Genomic DNA, 20,109 nt, shown 5'->3' on the forward strand with positions numbered 1-20,109 from the left:
GGAATTTAAATGTGACCACTTTTAGAGGGGCACGTTAAACACACACAAATGAAAAGTTCACATGACACCTTGTCTGCCCACCCACCTCCCCAGATTTCTCAGGACATCTCTTATGAGGATGCCCAGCAACGAGGAGGTAGCTGCTCCCCCTGGCAGCAGCACAGAGAGTGCCCAATGAGGTGAGTCAGGCAATGGAGGCAGAGGTGAGTCAGGGATTCCAGCAGTAAAGAAGGAGAAGCAGCAGCTACAGGGGTGGGGAGAGGAGGAACTCAGCCAGCAGCCAGCCGCCCTGCTGCTTCCTCCCTCTCCTGGCTTCAGGAACACATGGATATTGGGGGGATGCCCCTGCTTGCCCTCCCTTGTGCACACCCCTGCTCTAATAAATACATGAGGTGCTCAGATTCCATGGTGATGTGTGCAATGTAAAAATTCAGACAGACAGGTGTAGCTTTCTTCTTCAGCTAGAGTATTGTCACATGCCCCAATGCCAGAAGCTGTCCTTCACTAGCGGTGGCAATACAAACAGTCCAGGCAGACATGTTAGATATCTAATGACTAATCCAAACAAATTCTGGAGAGTTTTCTCTCACCTCTGAGACAGCCTGGTTTTGTACTATTAAAGTAAATGGAGATGCTTTCTGTAGAATGGGGCTGTCCTCTGACTCAGGACCAGACAAAGCTACTACGTTCTGTGTTTCACTCATAGATTAACAGCTTTTATGGCCGGCAGGACCATTCAATCATCTAGTCTGACCTCCTGCATAGCACAGACCAGAGACTTCAACCAGTGGTTCCTGCATTAAGCTCATAACCTCGGTTCAGATACAGCAGCTCTTTTAGAAAGGCAACTCATCTTGATTTAAAGACTCCAGGTGATGGAGAATTTACCATGTCCCTAGGTAAGTTGTTCCAATGGTTAATTATCCTCACTGTTAAAACAATTGTGCCTTGTTTCTAGTCTGAATTTATCACTTCAACTTCCAGCCACTGGCTTTTGTTCTGCTTTTGCAAGATTAAAGAGCCCTTTTCTATCAGAAATCTCTGCCCCATGTAGGTGATTGTAAATCACAAACAACCTCTTAACCTTCTCTTTGTTAAGATAAAGACATTGATCTTCTTTAGTCATTTACTATAAGGCAAGTTTTTCAGAACTGGAACCATTCTTGTAGCTCTCTTTTGGAACCTTTTGTAGTTTGTAAACATTCTTTTTGAAGTGTGGACATCAGATCTATACACCATATCCAGTAATGGTCTCACTAATGCTGGATACAGAGGTAATGCCACGTCCCTATTTCTGCTCGATATCTCCCTGCTTATAGATTGCTGTCGCAACCACTGATCGTAAATTATTTAAGATTGTGCTTTCAAAGCAGTTTATGGGAATTAGCTGCCTAACTTCCACAGAATGGGAATTTGGGTGCCCAAATCCCTAAGACTCTTTTGAAAACCCATCTTAAACATTGAAGCATGTTCCCAGTTTCTGTCCCCGTAGGAACCAAAGCCTCTTGGCAAACTTTCATTTTGAGAGACTACAGTTTAGTACAGCCCTTCTACCAGCTAAGGAGCAAAGCAATCCCTTTCCTGGTCATTATTATTTGATAGTGCCCACAAGTCGGCAGGTGCTGCATAGGGGCAGGGCTCTGCTCTGAAGAGCTCACAATTAAGGGGTGGAATTGAAGGCTAAGTGAGCTGTGTCACAAGCACGCCCAGCAGGCCAGCTCTTCCTTTAGGAATCCTGGATATACGGTGGTGGGGTAGAGGGCTGATGAAGTTCCTCTCACAACCCACTGAGGTGCTGGGAAATGCACCATCCTCTCCCCAAGCTCCTGGCCCCAGTGAGAGCTTCATCTTGCTCAGAAGAATGCTGAGCATGTAATCCTGGTGTGCCTGGAGGAGTAAAGCGCTGGTGGATGTGTGAGTTCCTGTCTGAGAAATACCCTGCAGACAGTGCTGTGGGAATGACAGATCCTCCCCAAGAAGCATGGCACTGTTGAATATTGCAGCTTCTCTCCAAGAAATGCAGCATGTGGACTCCTCCTTGATGGAAATTAGTGCAGAAAGTGTGTGAGCTCCTTCCTGAGGCATGCCCAGGAGGAAAGGGCCAGGGAAGGATCTGGGCTCCTCTCTGGAGAATGCCCTGCATGCACAGGATTGATGGGGAGTCAGCTTCTTGCCCCGCACAGTGCTGCCAGTCACATTCTTTCCTCTCTGAATAATTCAAAGTTGGTGAATGCACCGTCTTATGCTGGAAGAATTATTAATATTTGGAGCATTGGCTAACATATCTCTTTCCCTGACATATTTAGCTCTTCAGAAAACAAAGCATTGGGGACTGCAGGAGCTCCTCTCTGATAAATGGCATGCACACACAGTGCAGAGCGATACCGACTCCTCTTGGAGCTACATTGAGTGTGTGCGAGTGGGGAATGTTTTAATTCCTCTCTCAATAAGCATCTGAATATCATTTGCCTTTCTCTTCTCTAGTAGTAATGTGGCTGCCTATGAACTGTAAGAAAGAAATGGTGCAGCTGGCCATGCCCTGGTGTGGCAGCTGTAGTGAAATGCCGTTAATTATATTCTTGAAGAGCAACTAACTATACAGAGCCATTTCTTGTTCATCTATTTGTAAAGCATAAATTGGTATTGGGTTCACAGAGTGATAGATGATTGCTCGCTACTCTCATGAAGAATTTATTAGCTCTTTAGCGTCTACATTTGCGTTTCTATGAAAAATGCACAGATGGATGAAGCACCTTTCTGGGACATAAATATTTACTCGACTGCCATTAGCAAATGCGTTGGTAATGCTCAGCTGTTTTAAGTGTTCAGAGAGACTGGTGAAAATTGATGCTAGAGCAAGCCTGACTTTGCTTTATTATTTGTATTCTAGTAATGCCTAGAAGCCAGCGTGTGATGGAGTGTACCGTACTGGAGACAAAGGGGTTAAGCCAATACTCCTGGCAGCAGAATCTATGCACCCCTGCCCTGGCTAGGCATGCTCCAACTGCTGCAGCAGTATAAAGAGGGAGCAGCCCAACTCATTTGGGGTGGGATACTGAGCAGGGAAGATCCATGGTGGAGGCTCCAGTCTGGGAGCTAAAAGGCCATGCAACCACCTTGAAAGCCACTACACCTGCTGCAGGAGTTGGGGACCTACGGGATGCTGAGATGGAGGCTTCAGGAATTGGGGTAGGAAGTGGCCCAGGGAGAGGCTACTTAGTGGCTCTTGAAGAGACAGCATATTTTGGCCAGATCCCCGCTGTCATAGTGACTGCTCCAAGTCACTGATAGGGCCCTTGGCTGAGGCCTGGTAGAGTAGGTCTAGGTCTCCCTGCCTTGGCTGCCACCACCCCACACCCGGTGGCAGCCCGCCCCCTTTTCTCCTCCACTGGCCGCTAGGCCACTGAGCCCTGACTGCCAAGACTGCCACTGGCTCTGCCTGCTAGGCTGCTGGGCCCCGGGCCTGTTGGGCGCCAGAGCAGAGCTTGGGACAGAGTGTGAGTGGGGGGCACTCCCTCCCTGTCCCCCCATGGAGGCTGACCTGCACCCTGCCACGCCCCTCTGAATGTGCCTCTGTGCCCCCCTGGGAGGTGCACCCCAGTTTGGTTGGGGACTTCTATATTAGAGGGTGTCTGCAAGCATGTCGACAAGGGTAATCCAGTGGATATAGAGTACCTGGACTTTCAGAAAGCCTGTGACAAGGTCCGAGACCAAAGGCTCTTAAGCAGACTAAGCAGTCATTGGATAAGAGGCACTGGGGGCCAAGCCTACATTTACAGCCCCCCAGGCCTCACTCATCCCCTCCCCCATGCAGGGCAGGAGGGGTCCCAGCGCTGCACCCCCCAGCTGCCCCAGGGAGGGGGAGTCTGTACCTGCAAGGGGCGTGAAACTTGGGGGGAGGGGTGCAAATATAGGCTTGCCTCTGCTGTCCCTTACCCTACCCCCCACTTATCTGCGGCGTAGTGCCCGTGTCTTCCGCTGCAGCCCGGCACTGGCTTGGACGGGGGCGGCCTCACCCCCCAGCCTGGGGTGGAGGCCAGACCGGCCCTTCACAACACGCCGGAGGAGGAGAGACGCTAAGGGGTGCCCCTCAGAGCCTCCTGTGGCCCCCTCTCCCGCCGCCTCCTGCATGTTGTGAAAGGCCAGCCTGGCGGTGGTGCCCCCCCGCCCCCTCACAGGCTGGGGCCAGGCCTGCACTCCTCCCCTCGGTAAGTCACTGATAAGAGAGAAGGATCAGTAACTGTTTAAAAAACCAGGAAACAAAGGGTGGGAATAAGTAGTCAGTTTTCACAATGGAAAGAGGTAAATTATGGGGTCCCCCAAGGATATATACTGGGACTTGTGCTGTTCAACATATTCATAACTGATTTGAAAAAGGGGGAGAATAGTGAGGTGGCAAAATTTGCAGATGATAAAAAATTATTCAAGATAAATCCAGTGTTGACTGCATAGAGTTACAAAGCATCTCATTAAACTGGGCAACAAAATGTCAGATGAAATTCAGTGCTGATAAATGTGAAGTAATGCACATTGGAAAACAATCCCAATTATACGTATAAAATGATAGGTTCTAAATGAGCTGTCACCACTTGTGATGGGGGTCACCAGTGGTTGGAGCACTAGCTCACTATAGCCCCCAGTGGCTCATGTCTATAGTCTGGTGATAGTGCCTAGTGCCTCACCTCAAGCCTGTGGGTTGGTAGCAGCACCTGGTGGCTCAAGTCCTCAATCAGCAGACTCACCTAGTGGCTCAAGTGTGTGGGTTGGCGGTAGGAGAACCCAGGCCCTCCTGCTCCACTGGATTCCAACCCAGGGCCCTGGGACTGGCAGTTCAGGTGTGCAGCCTGGGCAATGGTATCACTAAGCCAGCTCCCTAGGTTATTTCCTACCACACCCTCTGTCTCTTCAGAGGCCAGTAGGTGCCTGGCTTTTGATGAACCTTGACTTGGTTCTCTCTGTCCCACAGCAATCTGTCCTCCAAGAAATCATCATGTCCCCCATTGATTTGATTCTTTTTGCAGCTCTGCAAATGCCAGAGGATTGTGTATCCTGTGTTTGCAATGCTTATGACTATACTGCAGAATTGTGAAGGCTCCATGCTTCTGTCAGAGATGGTGGACAGTGAGGAAGGGTGCATGGGTTTGTGGGACTTTGAAAAAAGGCTTGAAAAATTATAGGATCTAGATGGTGTTATGGGATGGTATCAGTCGCACACTAAGAAGTTGACCCACTGCCACCACCAAGCATTGCCAAACCTTCCCAAAAGACTGTGCTGGACAGTGGTAAGTTGCACACTGGGATACTGATACATGGTGCACCACACTGTGCATTGATACAAGCACTGCTGGTGAATATGCACACCACTGGCACAAGAAGCACATACACATGCGTAACTGGTGGCTTTCTGCAGACATAGCTTGCATTGATCAAAAGCCGTCATTTGTCCTTACAGAAAGGCCTACTGACGTAACACACAGACTGTTAAGATTATGCCTGGCACACAAGAAAAGTGTGGGACCAGAAAACAATGGACCAAAATTGGCGTTTCGGAAATTAGATCTAACTGGTTAACACTATAATAAGGGAATGAGCTATTCTGTCCATCAGTCCCTTTTGAGCCTCTTAAGACTTATAGGGGAAAATGAGGAGGAGGCAACAGCAGTGCTGGCTGACTGAAAGATGAGAGAAGGGCAATACCAAGCCCACTGTCTCCTGGGACTCCAGACCTCCTTCATCCTAATCCTGAGATGTTTTGACCAGACCGGGCTAGAGCGAGGGTGCCAGGTGACATTACCACCTCCAGCTAAATTCTGAACAGAACTCAGGATGGGAGATTTTGTAGGTCCCCCTCCTCCTCCTTCTGCTGCTGTCCTTTTCCTTCCCCACCTTCCCCCCTCCCGCTTTCCTACCTCTCTTTTTTGTTCTGTCTAATAAGTCGCTGGCTTAGCCAGCCAGGCTTGCCTATCTTGCAACACTGCTATGAGCCTGTGACCGGAAAGTAGTACAAGTACTATACTATAGCTATAGTACAGCTATGAGCTACTACACTGTGTATATCCAAGAAACCGTCAGACAAGAGTTTTCCTTGTAAAGACTCTCTACAGCTAAAGGGATGTTGCTAAAATGAATGCCTTATGTAATACTTTACCTTTAAAATGCTTTCGCTGCACACTAAAAATAGCAGCGTGGACATTTCAGCACAGGCAGAGTCTCCAGCTCCCTGTCTGAGTCAAAACCTGTCCAACCTTCTGGTCCAGCCATGTGTGGCTAGCCTAGCTGCTGCCTGTGCCTCAATGTCCACATTGCTGTTTTTAGCAAACTGGTGTGAGTTTGTTTACCCATGCTGGGAATCACATCTCCCCACAGCAGTGTAGCCATACCCTTAGAAATTCTGCAACCATGGAATATGAGAACACTGAGTTTGAACAGGAGCATGGCGCACTGAAATGGCAGCTAAATTGACCCTGAGAGAGCTAATGGGGAAGTTGAGCTGGAGGATGTAATCCAGAATCCTGATCACAGATACTTTCAATGAGCCGAGACCTTGTTTTGAAGCCCTGATGGAAAAATCAGGGGGTTTGTAGTGAATGAGGCTGTTGTCCTTGCTTCATTTGTTGCAGAAACTGGAATGTGCCTAGAGAATGAGGCAGGGTATTGTAGGAGACAGGATAGTCTCATGATTAAGGCAACTGAATGCTATCATGGCAAACGGGATTCTATCCCTGCCTCTGCCACAGAGTTCCTATGTAATGCTGGGCAAGTCACTTAAGCCAGCACTTTCAGAGATGGCCATTAATTGTGTTTTCTCATTTTTTGGCTCCTCAATGTGAGATACAAGTGGCCAGGTTTGCAGAAGTGCTGAGCACTTACAACTGCAATTGTATTCAATTTGAGCTGTTTTTTGAACATTTGTCGTGGTATAAAATGCAAAATACAATATACAATCAGGGCTTGGGTCTCAGTCTGGCACTCAGAATTAGTGGACTCCTTTGACAGTTTAGGCCTTAAATCTGTGGCTCCGCTCTCCAGCTGTAAAATGGGGATAACAATAATACCATGTAAGACTGACATGGCAACCAGAAAAGGGGGAGGAGAAGAAGACAATGACCTAATCTTACAGGGTGTTAAGATAAATTCTTCAATATTTATGAAGCACATCAGCCTGGATGCACAAAAGGAGTGAGGCGTTGACACTGACCATCATGATGCTTAATTTTTAGGCTCCTAGAAAAATGCTGCAATTCACAAAGCCTGAGTGAGGTGCCTCAGCTCCCATACAACAAATTGGGAGAGATAGGCACCTTAGACTGCGATTCACAAAAGCCAGTAGGGTAGGCAGGGAGCTGAGTAAGCTAGCCAGTAGGTTATGGCAACCAGAGAGGTGGGTGTTAAGACTTACCCGTCTCATAAAGATAGGTGGCTTCCTGCAGCCTGGACTTAGGTGCCTATCTATGCTAGGAATTCTCAGGTGTGAGCCCTCTCCTGGAGTTAGGCACCTGTGGTGTTTTACCAAGCATTGCAGGCCAGAGGAGACAGCCATTCCCCCATAACTTTTAGCAACTGGTTAGGATACTCACCTGGGATATAGGAGCTCTGCAGTTCAAGTGCCTCCTCCACCTGAGGTGGAGAAGGGATTTGAACAGGCATCTATTACATTGCAGGAGTGTGCTCAAACCATTGGGATATAGGATATTATGATGGAGGGACTCCCTCAATCTCTTCTGTTGAAGCTGTTGCACTGATCTAATCCTGAAGTCAATTGTACCAACTGACACCAGCACAATGAGACAAAGCAGCTGCCCCAGCTATGCCCAGTCTGAGAGAGACTGGTAAAGAAGAGGGATCAGACCAACCAACTGACGTCCTGTCACTTTTCCCCTTTGTGTCTGTTTGTTAAAAGCTGGAAAAGTAACCACCCTTCACATCACAGAACCTAATAATACTAATCCTTTCCTGCCCATCAGGAAGGATGTTCAGCTAAATAAGGGAGTAACTAATATCTTCTTTTAAAAATGGGTCTTTGATGGGTTTTGGTTAAGTTTATTTTGTATAATCATTCCATTTCAATTTTAAACTGTATTACAACTTGTTTTAACTCCTCTTTTATGTATTTTATTTAACAGATTTCTAAACTATGGCATAAGTTTTAGTGTGTTTCCTAATAAACTAAGTGCTATCTTTCTGGACCCAGCAGAGGAGGAGGTAGGCACAAGAGGGAGCTGATAAAAACACAACTGTCTGCTGGGCATATTTTATTGTTTTTGTAGCAAAACAAATTAACATGAAAATGAGGCTTTGCACTGGGGAGGGGAGTTCTCAAACATTTAAAAGGACGGGACATCACATCAAAGTTGCTGTATAACAAACCACAAACCATGTTTAAGGGCTTGGCTACACTTACCTCCACGATTCGGTGGCAGTTGACCGGAGTTACGCAAGCTACGCAAAAAACTTGCATAACTCCCGTCGACTTCTCTGCTTCTCTTCTGCGTGCCGTCTTCACTACACTGCGCTGACGGGAACCGCGTTCCCATCGACGCAGCGCTACGCCACTTGAGAAAGTGGTCTTAATACGTCGATTTCTGGATCGACTGAGCGGGTCTTCACTGACCGCTCAGTCAATCCAGAGAAATCAATCTGACGGCAACGAATTTGCCGCCGTCAGTGAAGACGTAGCCTAAAACTGTCTAATGTTGAAGAGTAACAGGTCATGTTAATGCCTTTGACTCACTGGGCCCTTTATTTGATCTAAATGAATACAACAGGGCTCAGGCATACACTCTTATTAAGAGCTTGACTCCAACCCTCTGTGCAGCAGCACCAGTTTCTCCTGTCAAGCGTCACCTACTAAAATTGCTTTCTCTCTGTGTGAACTTGTATTTTTCAGCCACCCAGAAGATTCACCTCTGCACACCTGGTAGGCACTTTTAGGGAACACATCAGTTTGGGAACTGTATGTATCAAGCAAAATTCATTTATTTCAACACACAATTTATGTTTTTTCCAACTCCTGGCCATATTAACTATTTCAGTGTAATGTTGCCTTGAATTATGGGACCTTTATCCTTTTCATTATTCTTCACTCCCAGCTCTAATGGTAATGGTTAGTCAGGCAATGGAGATCCCTTTATCTGCTCAGGATGTAGTACCATCATAAAGATGAACATTCTCCCTAAAGGCCTCCTTTTTCAAACAGTGCAGAATCTGAATAGCTACCCCATTGAGAGGGAAGATCACTTTAGGACAGGCAACTTTTGAGGACCCTGAGGAGAGGGGATGGTAGAACTGTGAGCTTGGCTTTCTAAGTACTTGGTTGTATAATTTAGCAGCTCTGGGGTGAACAGTACGTGATTGGTCAGCACTGTCATAGTAAGGTGGGGTTGGCGGAGTGCAGTCAGGGGCACAGATTGTTGCCTGTGGCAAAATTTCAGTGTGTGTTGTGCTACAGCTCATGTTAGTGAGCACAGGCAGAGTACAAACCTTTGCTCTTTACAAACACGGCTCACAAACACATTCATTTCCTCATATCTGGGGAAGGCAGTTTTAATTGAAGCTTTGCCTAATCGGAGATGTGAAGGGGTCTGTCTGAGCAAATACCTAAATGAGAAACTGCAATTAAATCAGCTTTCAGTTTCATAAGCTTCTGTCATCAAATTGAGCACTGGTGCGGGATTTCTAAATAATGCTCTGAATTGCCTGTACCCATTCATTATGAAAGCAGGAAGCTACAAACAGGAATTAAGAGGGATTTCTGGTTCTGCGGTTTCTTACTGTTACTGCTTCAATTTCCATTGCTGAGAATGCCCCTAGAGATTAGGAGGAAATGCTTTAGCAGTGCTGCCAGCCAGCCAAAATAACATTCAACCCATGGGGCTCTAATTACTCCTTTGACTCCACCCGGTAAGACTTGTTCTGTGCCCCTGTTGACAGAAAATCTGGGACTAGTGCAAGTCACACTCAACCCCCTTTGCCACGAGACCAGGAGCCAGCTAGTGTTGCCCAGAAAAATGGGAGGGCAGCAAGCAGTAGTACGATGAGGGCACCCACGAAATGCACTGATGCAGCACATCCTCTGCTCAAGCTTTGAAGATGAGGCTGCAAGAGAACTCAGGCCATGAATTAAAGCTACCTACCCCCTGTGGAGCCCCCAGGGGAGTGCACTGGTACAAAACTTGCCTGCCCTTTCTTGAATGCCTCTGTTGGATCAGCAGCATCCCACCTCTGAGATTTGTTACATGCCACTGACAAGAGCATGTAACAAACCTCAAGTTAAAAGGACAATTAGTAGTTGTATTGCTCGACAATGCGTAACAACATTGTGCTCCCTCTCTGCACTCACCATTGCAGCCGACCACATCCTCATCCTCAGCTTGTATGTGCCACACCGCATCCATTGACTCAAGGACGTCTCCCTTTGAGATCTCTATGATCTGCACTTTCCGCAGGCTCACCAGGTCTATCTCGCTCAACCCTGCTTCCAGTTGTTTCACCATGTCTTTGCCTGGCTGACTAGTCAAAACTGTAATCTGAAACAGAAGCACAAAGGTGCTACAGGACTCTCTTTGTTTTTGCTGTATACAGACTAACACGGTTACCCCTCTAAATCTAATACAGTAACTCCCACCGCAGTGACTGCCAGAGGTGTTGCTACCCAGCTGCTGTTTGGCTGAATAAAGTAGCTAGGGAGTGCCCCTCTTGTGGGGCTTCTAGAGCATCCCCTAGGCAAGAGCAGACTCAGAGGTGGTGTATAAGATTTGGTTTAATGTAAACCACCCTGAACTAGAAATTGTAATTGTATTATTATTACCACCATGCAGTGCCTGGAGCACAAAGAGGCCCATGTGATATCAGTCAAGGTGTGGTGCAGGGATCACTATCATTAAATGCTTATATAACATGGTTTTGCAAAGTGACTTTGCATTTCTGCCAATTCTTGTGATTTGAGATAGCTGGTGTATTTCCAAAACATCAACTCCTGAAGTCAGGTGATTACAAGAAAATCTCTGCTTTCACTTAAAAAAAAATCTATCCCTCATGAGTGTGGAGAAATGCTTGACAATGTTATGTGAGTATACCCTAAAGGCTCAAAACTACAGAAGCCAGACAACAATAATGAGAGTCCTGCAGCACGTTAAAGACTACAAATTTCTGCAGATATAAGCTTTTGTGGGCTTCAACCCACTTCATCAGATGCATGAAATAGAAATCATGAATGAAATGAAATAGAGCTGCATGAAATCATTTATTACTTTAAAAGGATTTTTAAGGCAATCTCAATTTCCTTGGTGCCTGACTCAGGATTTTTGCATGGCTGGAGTTGTCAATACTAAAATGTTTCTGTATTAAGTTACTTGTTATGTTGAATCTTTTTAATTGCTTGTATTGAGAGGGAGAGAAACCAGCACAGGAACACAGAGAGATGTAGTACAGGGAGCATCTTTATTGAACTAACACTAAAACTGGCCAGGACTGGTTGCGCTATCCCCTAATAGTCTAACTCTATTGCTGTAGCCCTATGGACACACCATTACTGTCCCTTTTTGATGGGGTATGCAAACCCTAAACTGGTCCAGACAAGGGTTAAAGGACAGTACTGACCCAGGGAACACTGCCAAGCCCGCTCCAGCTGGAGACAGGGTTGAAAAGGGAGCAGCCCAGCTCAGAAGAGGAGGCTGGGAAGAGGATAGACCTATCCTGAAGTTTCTGACAAAGTGGCTGGAGAAGGATTATGGGTTGAGGCTGAGAGTTTGATTTCTTTTATCTTACCTGGGACCAGAAGTTGAGGGAGGGAAGCAGTGGTAGGAAGTGATCCAGGAAGGATAACTCAAAGGGCCTCCCACAGAGGCTAAATGCTGCTGATTCTTCGAGGCGCTGAGTTGGAGCTTGATGAAGTGGGGGGTGGCCTGGGCTCCCCTCCCCTACTAGTGGGTGGGTGCTAACCACTAGGCTGTCCAGCCCACCAACAAACCTCTTACAGCCTTTAAGAGAAGCTGCTTCCTAGAAGGGAGGAGAAATTCAGCGAGATTCTATGGCATTTGGGGGCAGCAGCTCAGCTGGCAGCAAGGAGTTATTGCTAGGAGCTCTTGGGGAAAAAGCTGGGCTGAGTCCCGTCCCCCCCCCGCACTTTGTTTCAGCTGCTGCTGCCCAGAGGAGACATATGGGCAAAGGCCAGTGCTGGGCTGCCAGAACATGAGCAAAGGGCTTTTCAAATACTTTCTGTTACCCCTCTGGCAGGGGGCTGGAGAGAGAGCAGTTTGCCTCTGGTGGGGCATGTCCAGGTAGGTCCTGGGTCCTGTGATGGAGTGTCCATGTCACATTCACCCTGAAGGGATTAATGAAGGCCAGATGGCTGGGATGAAAGCCCTAATCAGGGGAAGCTTACTGTGTGGGAACTGGCAGGGCTTCTATAAAGCCAGGGATTTGACAGCAGGAAAGGCGGCTGCAGTCAGTCTCTGGGAGAAGGGAGGTGCATTTGGGGGCTATAGAGACAAGTAGCCCATAGTTGCCTCCTGGATGGAGGAAGTATAGAGGCTGACAAATCCCAGAGAGGGAGGAGTGCTAGGATAGGAAGCAGCCCAGGTAGTAAGTAGCAGGATTGGGGATTGAACAGACCTTGGCTGTGGGTTGTAAGGTCCCTGGGCTGGAACCTGGAATAGAGGACACTGTCCCCTACCAGTCACTGAAGGTGTGTCATCTGAGGCAGTGAATGGGAAGACAGCCTAGGGCTGCTGAAGGCAAGACTTTGATATACTCTGGGGGGATGCTGAGTGATCTGGCTGGAGGGCTGAGTCACGAAGAGGATGCTGCAGTTCCTGGGATGAGAGAGGAGCTGCAGACCTAGGAGAGAGATGGTATGATGTTGTGCAAGCACAGGAAGAGGTGTTGACAGCTAATCCCCAGAGTGACCAGGAAGAGGTGCCAGCCAAGCAGTGAGTGGTGTGCCTTGTCACAGGTGCCCTTTGGTTCTCAAGTGGGCAGGCCTCTCCTGGCTGGTGTGAAGTAGCTGTAGGTTGTAGGGTGATGGGAAGGCAGTAGGGCTCCAAGTGCCTTCCAGTACCAGCTCCTTAAACTCCAGGCAGGTACTAGTGGAGAGACAAACACTTGCACCCAGTACAGCTGCACTTTGTGCCCCCCATATGCTGCTGAGGGGCAGAGCACATGTGCTGTGTTCCCTATGCTCTGCTAAGCATAGGGGTGGCAGCTCTGGGCAACAGCTGGCTCAGTCCCTGCTTCAGAGAGGGGGGCAGGCCTGTGAAACGATAACTGCCCTTCCCTCCTCAGCCTTCTGCTTAGCACCAGCCCAAGGATGTGGGGAGGGTCAAGAGATGATTCTTTAGGATACATCCCAAATTTGACTGACTGACAGTCCTTCCTCACCACAGGCATTAGGTCAGTGTCCCTCAGCCTCCTGCTGCAGAAGTGCAGCCCCACTGCTTGCTCCTTCTCCCCCTGCTTTCTGTTTTTTCTGTCACATTTTAAATCCAATTAATTTTGACAGTCCCACTCTAAGGATAAATGAAAGTGTAAAGATAAGAGCACCCCTGGGTGGGGGAGGGGCTTTCTGAAGTGTGGAAGTAGCTATGACACCTGCCCTCTCAGGTGGGTCTGATATTAACTAGGCAATTACTTTTGAGGGGTTAATCTTTATTTAATTGACTATAGTCAGCAGCAATTTATGAAACACTGGAGGTGTATTTTGCACCAGCTCCTATTCCCAAAGGCTATGCTTTGGGTGATGAAAGTCTGAGTTTTATTCTCATAGACAGTTGTTGATAGGGGCTGTTTTGCTGACATTGTGCTCAGGGCTGGATGCAAACAAAGACAGTCCCTCTCCCCTCCCCAAGAGTTCACCATTTAAACAAGCCCAGTACAAAGGCAGCATAGTTTAGAGCTGCTGCTGAATGGTCCTGCTAAGTGATGTCTATGGCCTATTACATCCCAGCAATCCTCTTAACAGCCTTAGCAGCTCTGGGAACAGCATCTCCAGTGGTCAGACAAACCTCATAGGAGAAGAGAGATTCGGTATCCCACCACAGATGACAACTGGTCTCAACTGAAGTTCCTCTGTACTCCCATGACTCTTACTCCTGTAACTCCTTGCCATTAAATGTTTTGATTCAACCAGGCACGGTCCTCCCTCCTTTGGGTTGGGGGAAGGAACGGGGGCCTGAGACAAGCTCATCACCTATATTACAGACTTGCTAACTATGGCCAAATTGACTGTACTGGGCCTATTGCTAAGGTGCATCTTCTTTGCCACTGCTGTCATTCTGACTTCACAGGGTTGCCCTGGAAACAATACTGATTCAACATCCTAACAAAGGAATCTCTCTGGAGGGGTCACAGTAAATTCTGCCTACCAGAGCTAGCAAACCCTCTGGAGTTACACAGAGCAAGATCACTTTGCCTTCTTGCAAATAAAGTGTTATGAAAATGTCTACGCAAATTAAGTGTCGCCCTCAGGCATTGGGAAAGTTGCTAATGCTGATTTTGTGCCATAAATGTTGGTCTTGGTTTAAAGAAACAGTACTTCCATTACAACCACAATGTCTCCTTAAGAGTCCCTGTTACTGCCAAGCTTACTATGTGAATTCCCACATTAATCAATAGAGTCTGACATACTGAAATGCTCCGTAGTGTAGCTGCTGACCTCAGTCCTGTCATGCCTTTTCCACTGCCTTTTGCCACTGAGCAAGAGCGGGACCACTCCCCAGCTCCATCCTACATGTTTTTCTGGCTGTTGCTATCATTCAACTCCTGCTTTTACAAGGATGCCACTAGAGGGCTTGTTCCCCATGTGGGGACACTGGTTCTGGAATAAGTGTATCCACATAGGCAGTTATACTGGTATAACTATGGTAATATAATTTACGACTGTAAAGTCCCTCATGTGGACAAGCCGTGAGCATCTCACATTAACTTCCCCCTCACTCACTGCCTGTGGTTCCAATTGCCTCACTGCTCCCTGGGTCTCTGCAGGTTGCATGACTTGAGAATCATAGATTATTAGGATTGGAAGGGACCTCAGGAGGTCATCTAGTCCAACCCCCTGCTCAAAGCAGGACTAACCCCAACTAAATTATCCCAGCCAGGACTACTACAGACTTTACTGCAGTAACTCACTAGTAACTGACTCATCTTGTAATGTATCTGATTGCTTAGTGGCTCACTATTAACTTAGAATCACAGAATCATAGAGTTGGAAGGGACCTCAGGAGGTATCTAGTCCAACCCCCTGCTCAAGCAGGACTAACCTCAGCTAAATAATCCCAGCGAGGGTTTTGTCAAGCCGCAGCTTAAAAACCTCTAAAGATGGAGATTCCACCACCTCCCTAGGTAACCCATTCCAGTGCTTCACCACCCTCCTAGTGAAAAACTTTTTCCTACTGTCCAACCTAGATCTCCCCCACTGCAATTTGAGACCGTTGCTCCTTGTTCTGTCATCTGCCATCACTGAGAACAGCTTAGCTCCATCCTCCCTGGAACCCCCTTTCAGGTAGTTAAAAGCTGCTATCAAATCCCCCCTCATTCTTCTCTTCTGCAGGCTAAACAAGCCTACTTCCCTCAGCCTCTCCTCATACGTCTTGTGCTCCAGCCCCCTAATCATTTTTGTTGCCCTCCGCTGGACTCCCTCCAACTTGTCCACATCCTTTTTGTAGTGGGGGGCCCAAAACTGGACACAGTACTCCAAATGCGGCCTCACCAATGCCGAATAGAGGGGAATAATCACTTCCCATGATCTGCTGGCAATGCTCCTACTAATGCAGCCCAATATGCTATTAGCCTTCTTGGCAACCAGGGCACACTGCTGGCTCATATCCAGCTTCTTATCCACTGTTACCCCCAGGTCCTTTTCTGCAGAACTGCTGCCTAGCTCGTCGGTCCCCAGTCTGTAGCTGTGCATGGGATACTTCCGTCGTAGGTGCAGGACTCTGCACTTGTCCTTGTTGAACCTCATCAGATTTCTTTTGGCCCAATCCTCCAGTTTGTTTAGGTCCTTCTGTATCCTATCCCTACCTTCCAGGGTATCTACCACTCCCCCTAGTTTAGTGTCATCTGCAAACTTGCTGAGGGTGCAATCTACCCCATCTTCCAGATCATTAATGAAGATGTTGAACAAAACTGGCCCCAGGACCGACACCTGGGGCAGTCCACTTGTGACCAGCTGCCAGCTAGACATGGAGCCATTGATCACTATTTGTTGAGCCCTATGCTCTAGCTTAATTGGTTCCCATGTATTGATTCACTGTCCAGTTGTTTACTAATCACAGCTCTCTCTCATTCATCCATGGCTCTCGCCGCCTCCTTCATCTGCATCACAGTATCTGCTCTCTTCTTCTCTATAACATACTGGGACTTCACTAAAACATTTGACACAATACCGCATGGGAAATTATGTAGTTAAATTAGGGAAGATGGGGAGTATTGTAAGGTGGATAAGGAACTAAACAGGAGAAGGCAATGAATTGTGCTGAAAGGTAGATTGATGATCTGATTGGAGGGAGGTTCTAATGGAGTTCCTCAAGAATGGATCTTGGGACCAAAGTTTAATCAATATTTTTATTCATGACTTTGGCACAATAACTAGGAGTGTGTAACGAAATTTGCTGATGATACAAAGTTGGGAGACGTACTGCAGAGGAGGATCAAAAAGGTATACAGGAACATCTGGATGACTTTGAAGACAGAAATGGGATGAAGTTCAATAGTACAAACAAAGTGCAAGATCATGCACTTAAGGTCTAATCATATGAATTTCCGCTACAGGCTAGGGGCTCATCAGCTGGAGCAACAGAAGAAGAGAGAGATCTGAGTGTATGAGTCAATCACAGTATGACTGAGCCACGAATATGATGTGGCTGTGAAAAAGGCAAATGCAATCCTAGGATTTATTAGGTGAGGCATTTTCAAAAGAGAGAGAGAGAGAAATATTAATACCATTATAAAAGGCACTGGTAATTCCTCTTCTGGAATACTGGTCACCCATGTTCAAGAAAAATGAATTTAAACTGGAACGGGTGCAGAGAAGAGCTGCTAGGATGATCAGGGGAATGGAGGACCTATCTTGTGAGAGTGTGATACTGATAGACCAGTGTCAGTTCATGCTAAGGCCCCTAGGCCTCTCTGAACACGACAAATGCATAGCTGGAAACAGCCTGGCTCACCTGTGTTAGTATTTTTAAAAAAGGGTATTAGATTTATAGAATAGTGTTTGGGCTTTTTGAAATGCTTGTGAGTCATTGCCTCCATTAATCTCACTTATAATACCTTATAACATGGGATACAGCTAATATTTAAGTGTTGGCTCTGTAACAATAAAAATGTTTGCTATGCAACCAGAAACCTTCCCCCCCAGTCAGGAGAGAAGCATGACCAAATGTGAAATACCAGTTTACCACAATAAATGCCATCTCCAGCACAATAAAAAAGGCCTATAGACACCAACAGGTGACTCTACAGTCACAGGATAAAAAGAGGGGGCTAGCGTGTTACAGATTGTTGTAATAAACCATAAATCCAGTGTCTCTGTTCAGTTCATGATTTTTGGTGTCTAGCAGAGCATCCAGGCTCATCTTTTGAAAACTTTGTGCAGAAATTGGTCCAATAAAAGATATTATCTCACCCATCTTGGGCAGGTCTACACATAAAATGCTGCATCAGCTCAGCTACACCAATGCAGTTGTAGCATTTAAGTGAGGACACTCCTACCTTCTCCTGAGCTTCTCCCTTCGGCATAGTTAATGCACCTCTGCGAGAGATGGTGTTGACAGGAGAAGCTCTCATCACCGATGTAATGCTGTCTATATGGGGGGGGGAGGTGGGTTAGGTCAGTATAAGTACATCGTTCCGGGGTGTGAAAAACCCACACCCTTGAGCAATGTAGTTATAAGTCTGTACTATAGAACCGACCCTTGTCTCTCTAATATCCTGGGACCAACGCTGCTAAAACTACAAACAGAGTTTGCATGTTACAGCAGCTTCTATTTCTTTTTGGAACCTAAGACTTTGTGCGTGTGTGTGCTTTAACCTTATAAATAACTCCCTTGTTTCCTTTTCTTATTTAATACATCTTTAGTTAGTTTATTACAGGATTGGATACAAGTGATGTCTTTGTGTGATCTAAGGTGCAATTGACCTGGGGTAAGTGACTGGTCCTTTGGGACTGGAAGTACCTGAATACTGGTGTGATTAAGGGGCAATCTATCACAAAGGCAGGCTCACCGGAGTGGCAAGATAGAGTGGAATGCTCAAGGGGACTGTCTGTGACTTCTATGTTAAGGCTGGTATAGTACTTGAGGAGTTCTCACTTGTTACTTGGTTGGTGAAATCTAATTATAGCTCACACTACCAGTTTGGGGTTTGTAATGGGCTGCCCTGACTGGTTGGCACCCGTATTTTGTCAGCCACTCCAAACAGCATGACAGAGAGGAGACAGAAAGAGATTGTCTTGTTTAGTGTAGCGAGAAGCAGATTGAGAGGGGATGTGATTGTTCTCTATAAATACATTCGGGGGTGTAAATACCAGGGAGGGTGTAAAGCTATTTAAGCTAAAGAACAATAGCTGGGCAAGAACAAATGGATATAAACTGGCCATAAGTAAATTCAGGCTGGAAATTGAAAGAAGGTTTCTACCCATCAGTAGGGTGAGGTTCTGGAACAGACTCCCTGTAGGAGTTATGGTAGCAAACGATTTAGTTTTGAGAGAGAGCTGGACAAATTTATGAGTATAATTGTATAGTGGGGTTGCTTGTGTAGAAGGCAGCAATGGAGCTCAGCAGCTCTGAGGTTCACTTCTGGTTTATATCTTCTGTTCCTAAAAATTCATCCTTCAGGATTTCAGCCAGCCATATGCAGGGGGTCAGGAAAGGATATACACGCTCCCCATTTCCCGCCCCCATTCCCCCTCCCCCGTATATGCTGGAAGGGTTTTGTTTTTGTTTTTAATCTTCTTCCTCAAACATCAGAGATGACCACAGCTGGAGGTGAGCCATTGAAGAGGGAGGGAAGGGCTCTGGGGTGGCACAGAGAATTTTCTCTCTCAGGTGCTTGGCTGGCTGGTTCTTGCTCACATGCTCAGGGTCTAGCTGATCACCATATGTGAGGTCAGGACGGAATTTTCCCCAGGTTTTGGGGGGGAGGTTGTCATCCTCTGTAGTGTGTATGTATGGGTCACTTGTCAGGATTATCTTGATATTCTCACTTAATCATTTCCCTGCCACTGCAAAGGCCTCAGTCATGGTGCACTTCAATCCTTCCTATTCATTACCTGTGGCACATACTAGTCTAGTCTCCTGTGGGCTGTGAGACTTTGGTCTAATTTTGGTTGTTGGGTTTAGTGTGCAGGTGTTGGTGGCCTGGATAGACAAGAGATCAGAGTAGATGATCTGGTGGTCCCTTCTGGCCTTGTATTCTGACTGTTCTGGCTCCATTTCCCTTTCCTATTACCCTCAAACCTCTACAGTTCCCACCAGACCTACATACTCCTTTTCCTTTCTCCATCTCCATCTCTCTCTCCCTTCCATATGCAAAAATCTAGATCCTACATCCGCAACACCTTCTGCCTCTTTCTGATCACCATTGGCGAGATCTGCCCCAACCCTGGCTCTCCTTCCAGCCTTTCCACCTCCTGCACCCTTCTCTATCACCACTTCTGCTTCTCTGATTCCACCCTTTCTAGCCTCATGCTATTCATTCTAGAATGCCTCCTCCATCCAGACATCCACAACACATTCATCCCCTGCTCCCTCCATCCCTGGCTCTCTCAGAGACCTGGATCCCCCTTCTAATACCACCTCTGCAGAAATTCAGCCTTAGAGTGTTTCCACACTAGACAATTCACTTGAGTGATGCAAGCTTGAGTTACTTCCCTCAAGCCAGCCTGTCATGACAGAGTATGACCACGCTGCAAAATAATAATCAAGTTGCATGTTGGCACTGTTACATTGGCACTGTATCCAATTGTGCATGATGAAAAAACTACTGTAGCTTTATGAAACATGTGATGTATCCCCAGAAAAGTGGACAACTGAATTCTTTTTATGGGCATTGTGGAAGAACTTGTCTGTCCCTCTGGGGACTGAGAGGAAATGATATAAACCGAGTAACCCC

General features: G+C 46.8%; 1 protein-coding gene across 1 annotated transcript in view; it reads right to left on the minus strand.

The window, feature by feature from the left end:
- The window catches only part of M1AP (meiosis 1 associated protein), a 74,273-nt gene that overhangs the window by 19,897 nt on the left and 34,267 nt on the right, over positions 1-20,109 (minus strand). The window contains exon 3 of the mRNA XM_067558845.1: positions 10,340-10,526. Coding sequence (XP_067414946.1) covers positions 10,340-10,526 — 187 coding nt within the window. The remainder of the gene's footprint in view (positions 1-10,339; positions 10,527-20,109) is intronic.

Source organism: Emydura macquarii, unplaced genomic scaffold (assembly GCF_026122565.2).
Source record: "Emydura macquarii macquarii isolate MOO-44397 ecotype Brisbane River unplaced genomic scaffold, CSIRO-AGI_Emac_v2 contig_2193, whole genome shotgun sequence".
NCBI lineage: Eukaryota > Metazoa > Chordata > Testudines > Chelidae > Emydura > Emydura macquarii.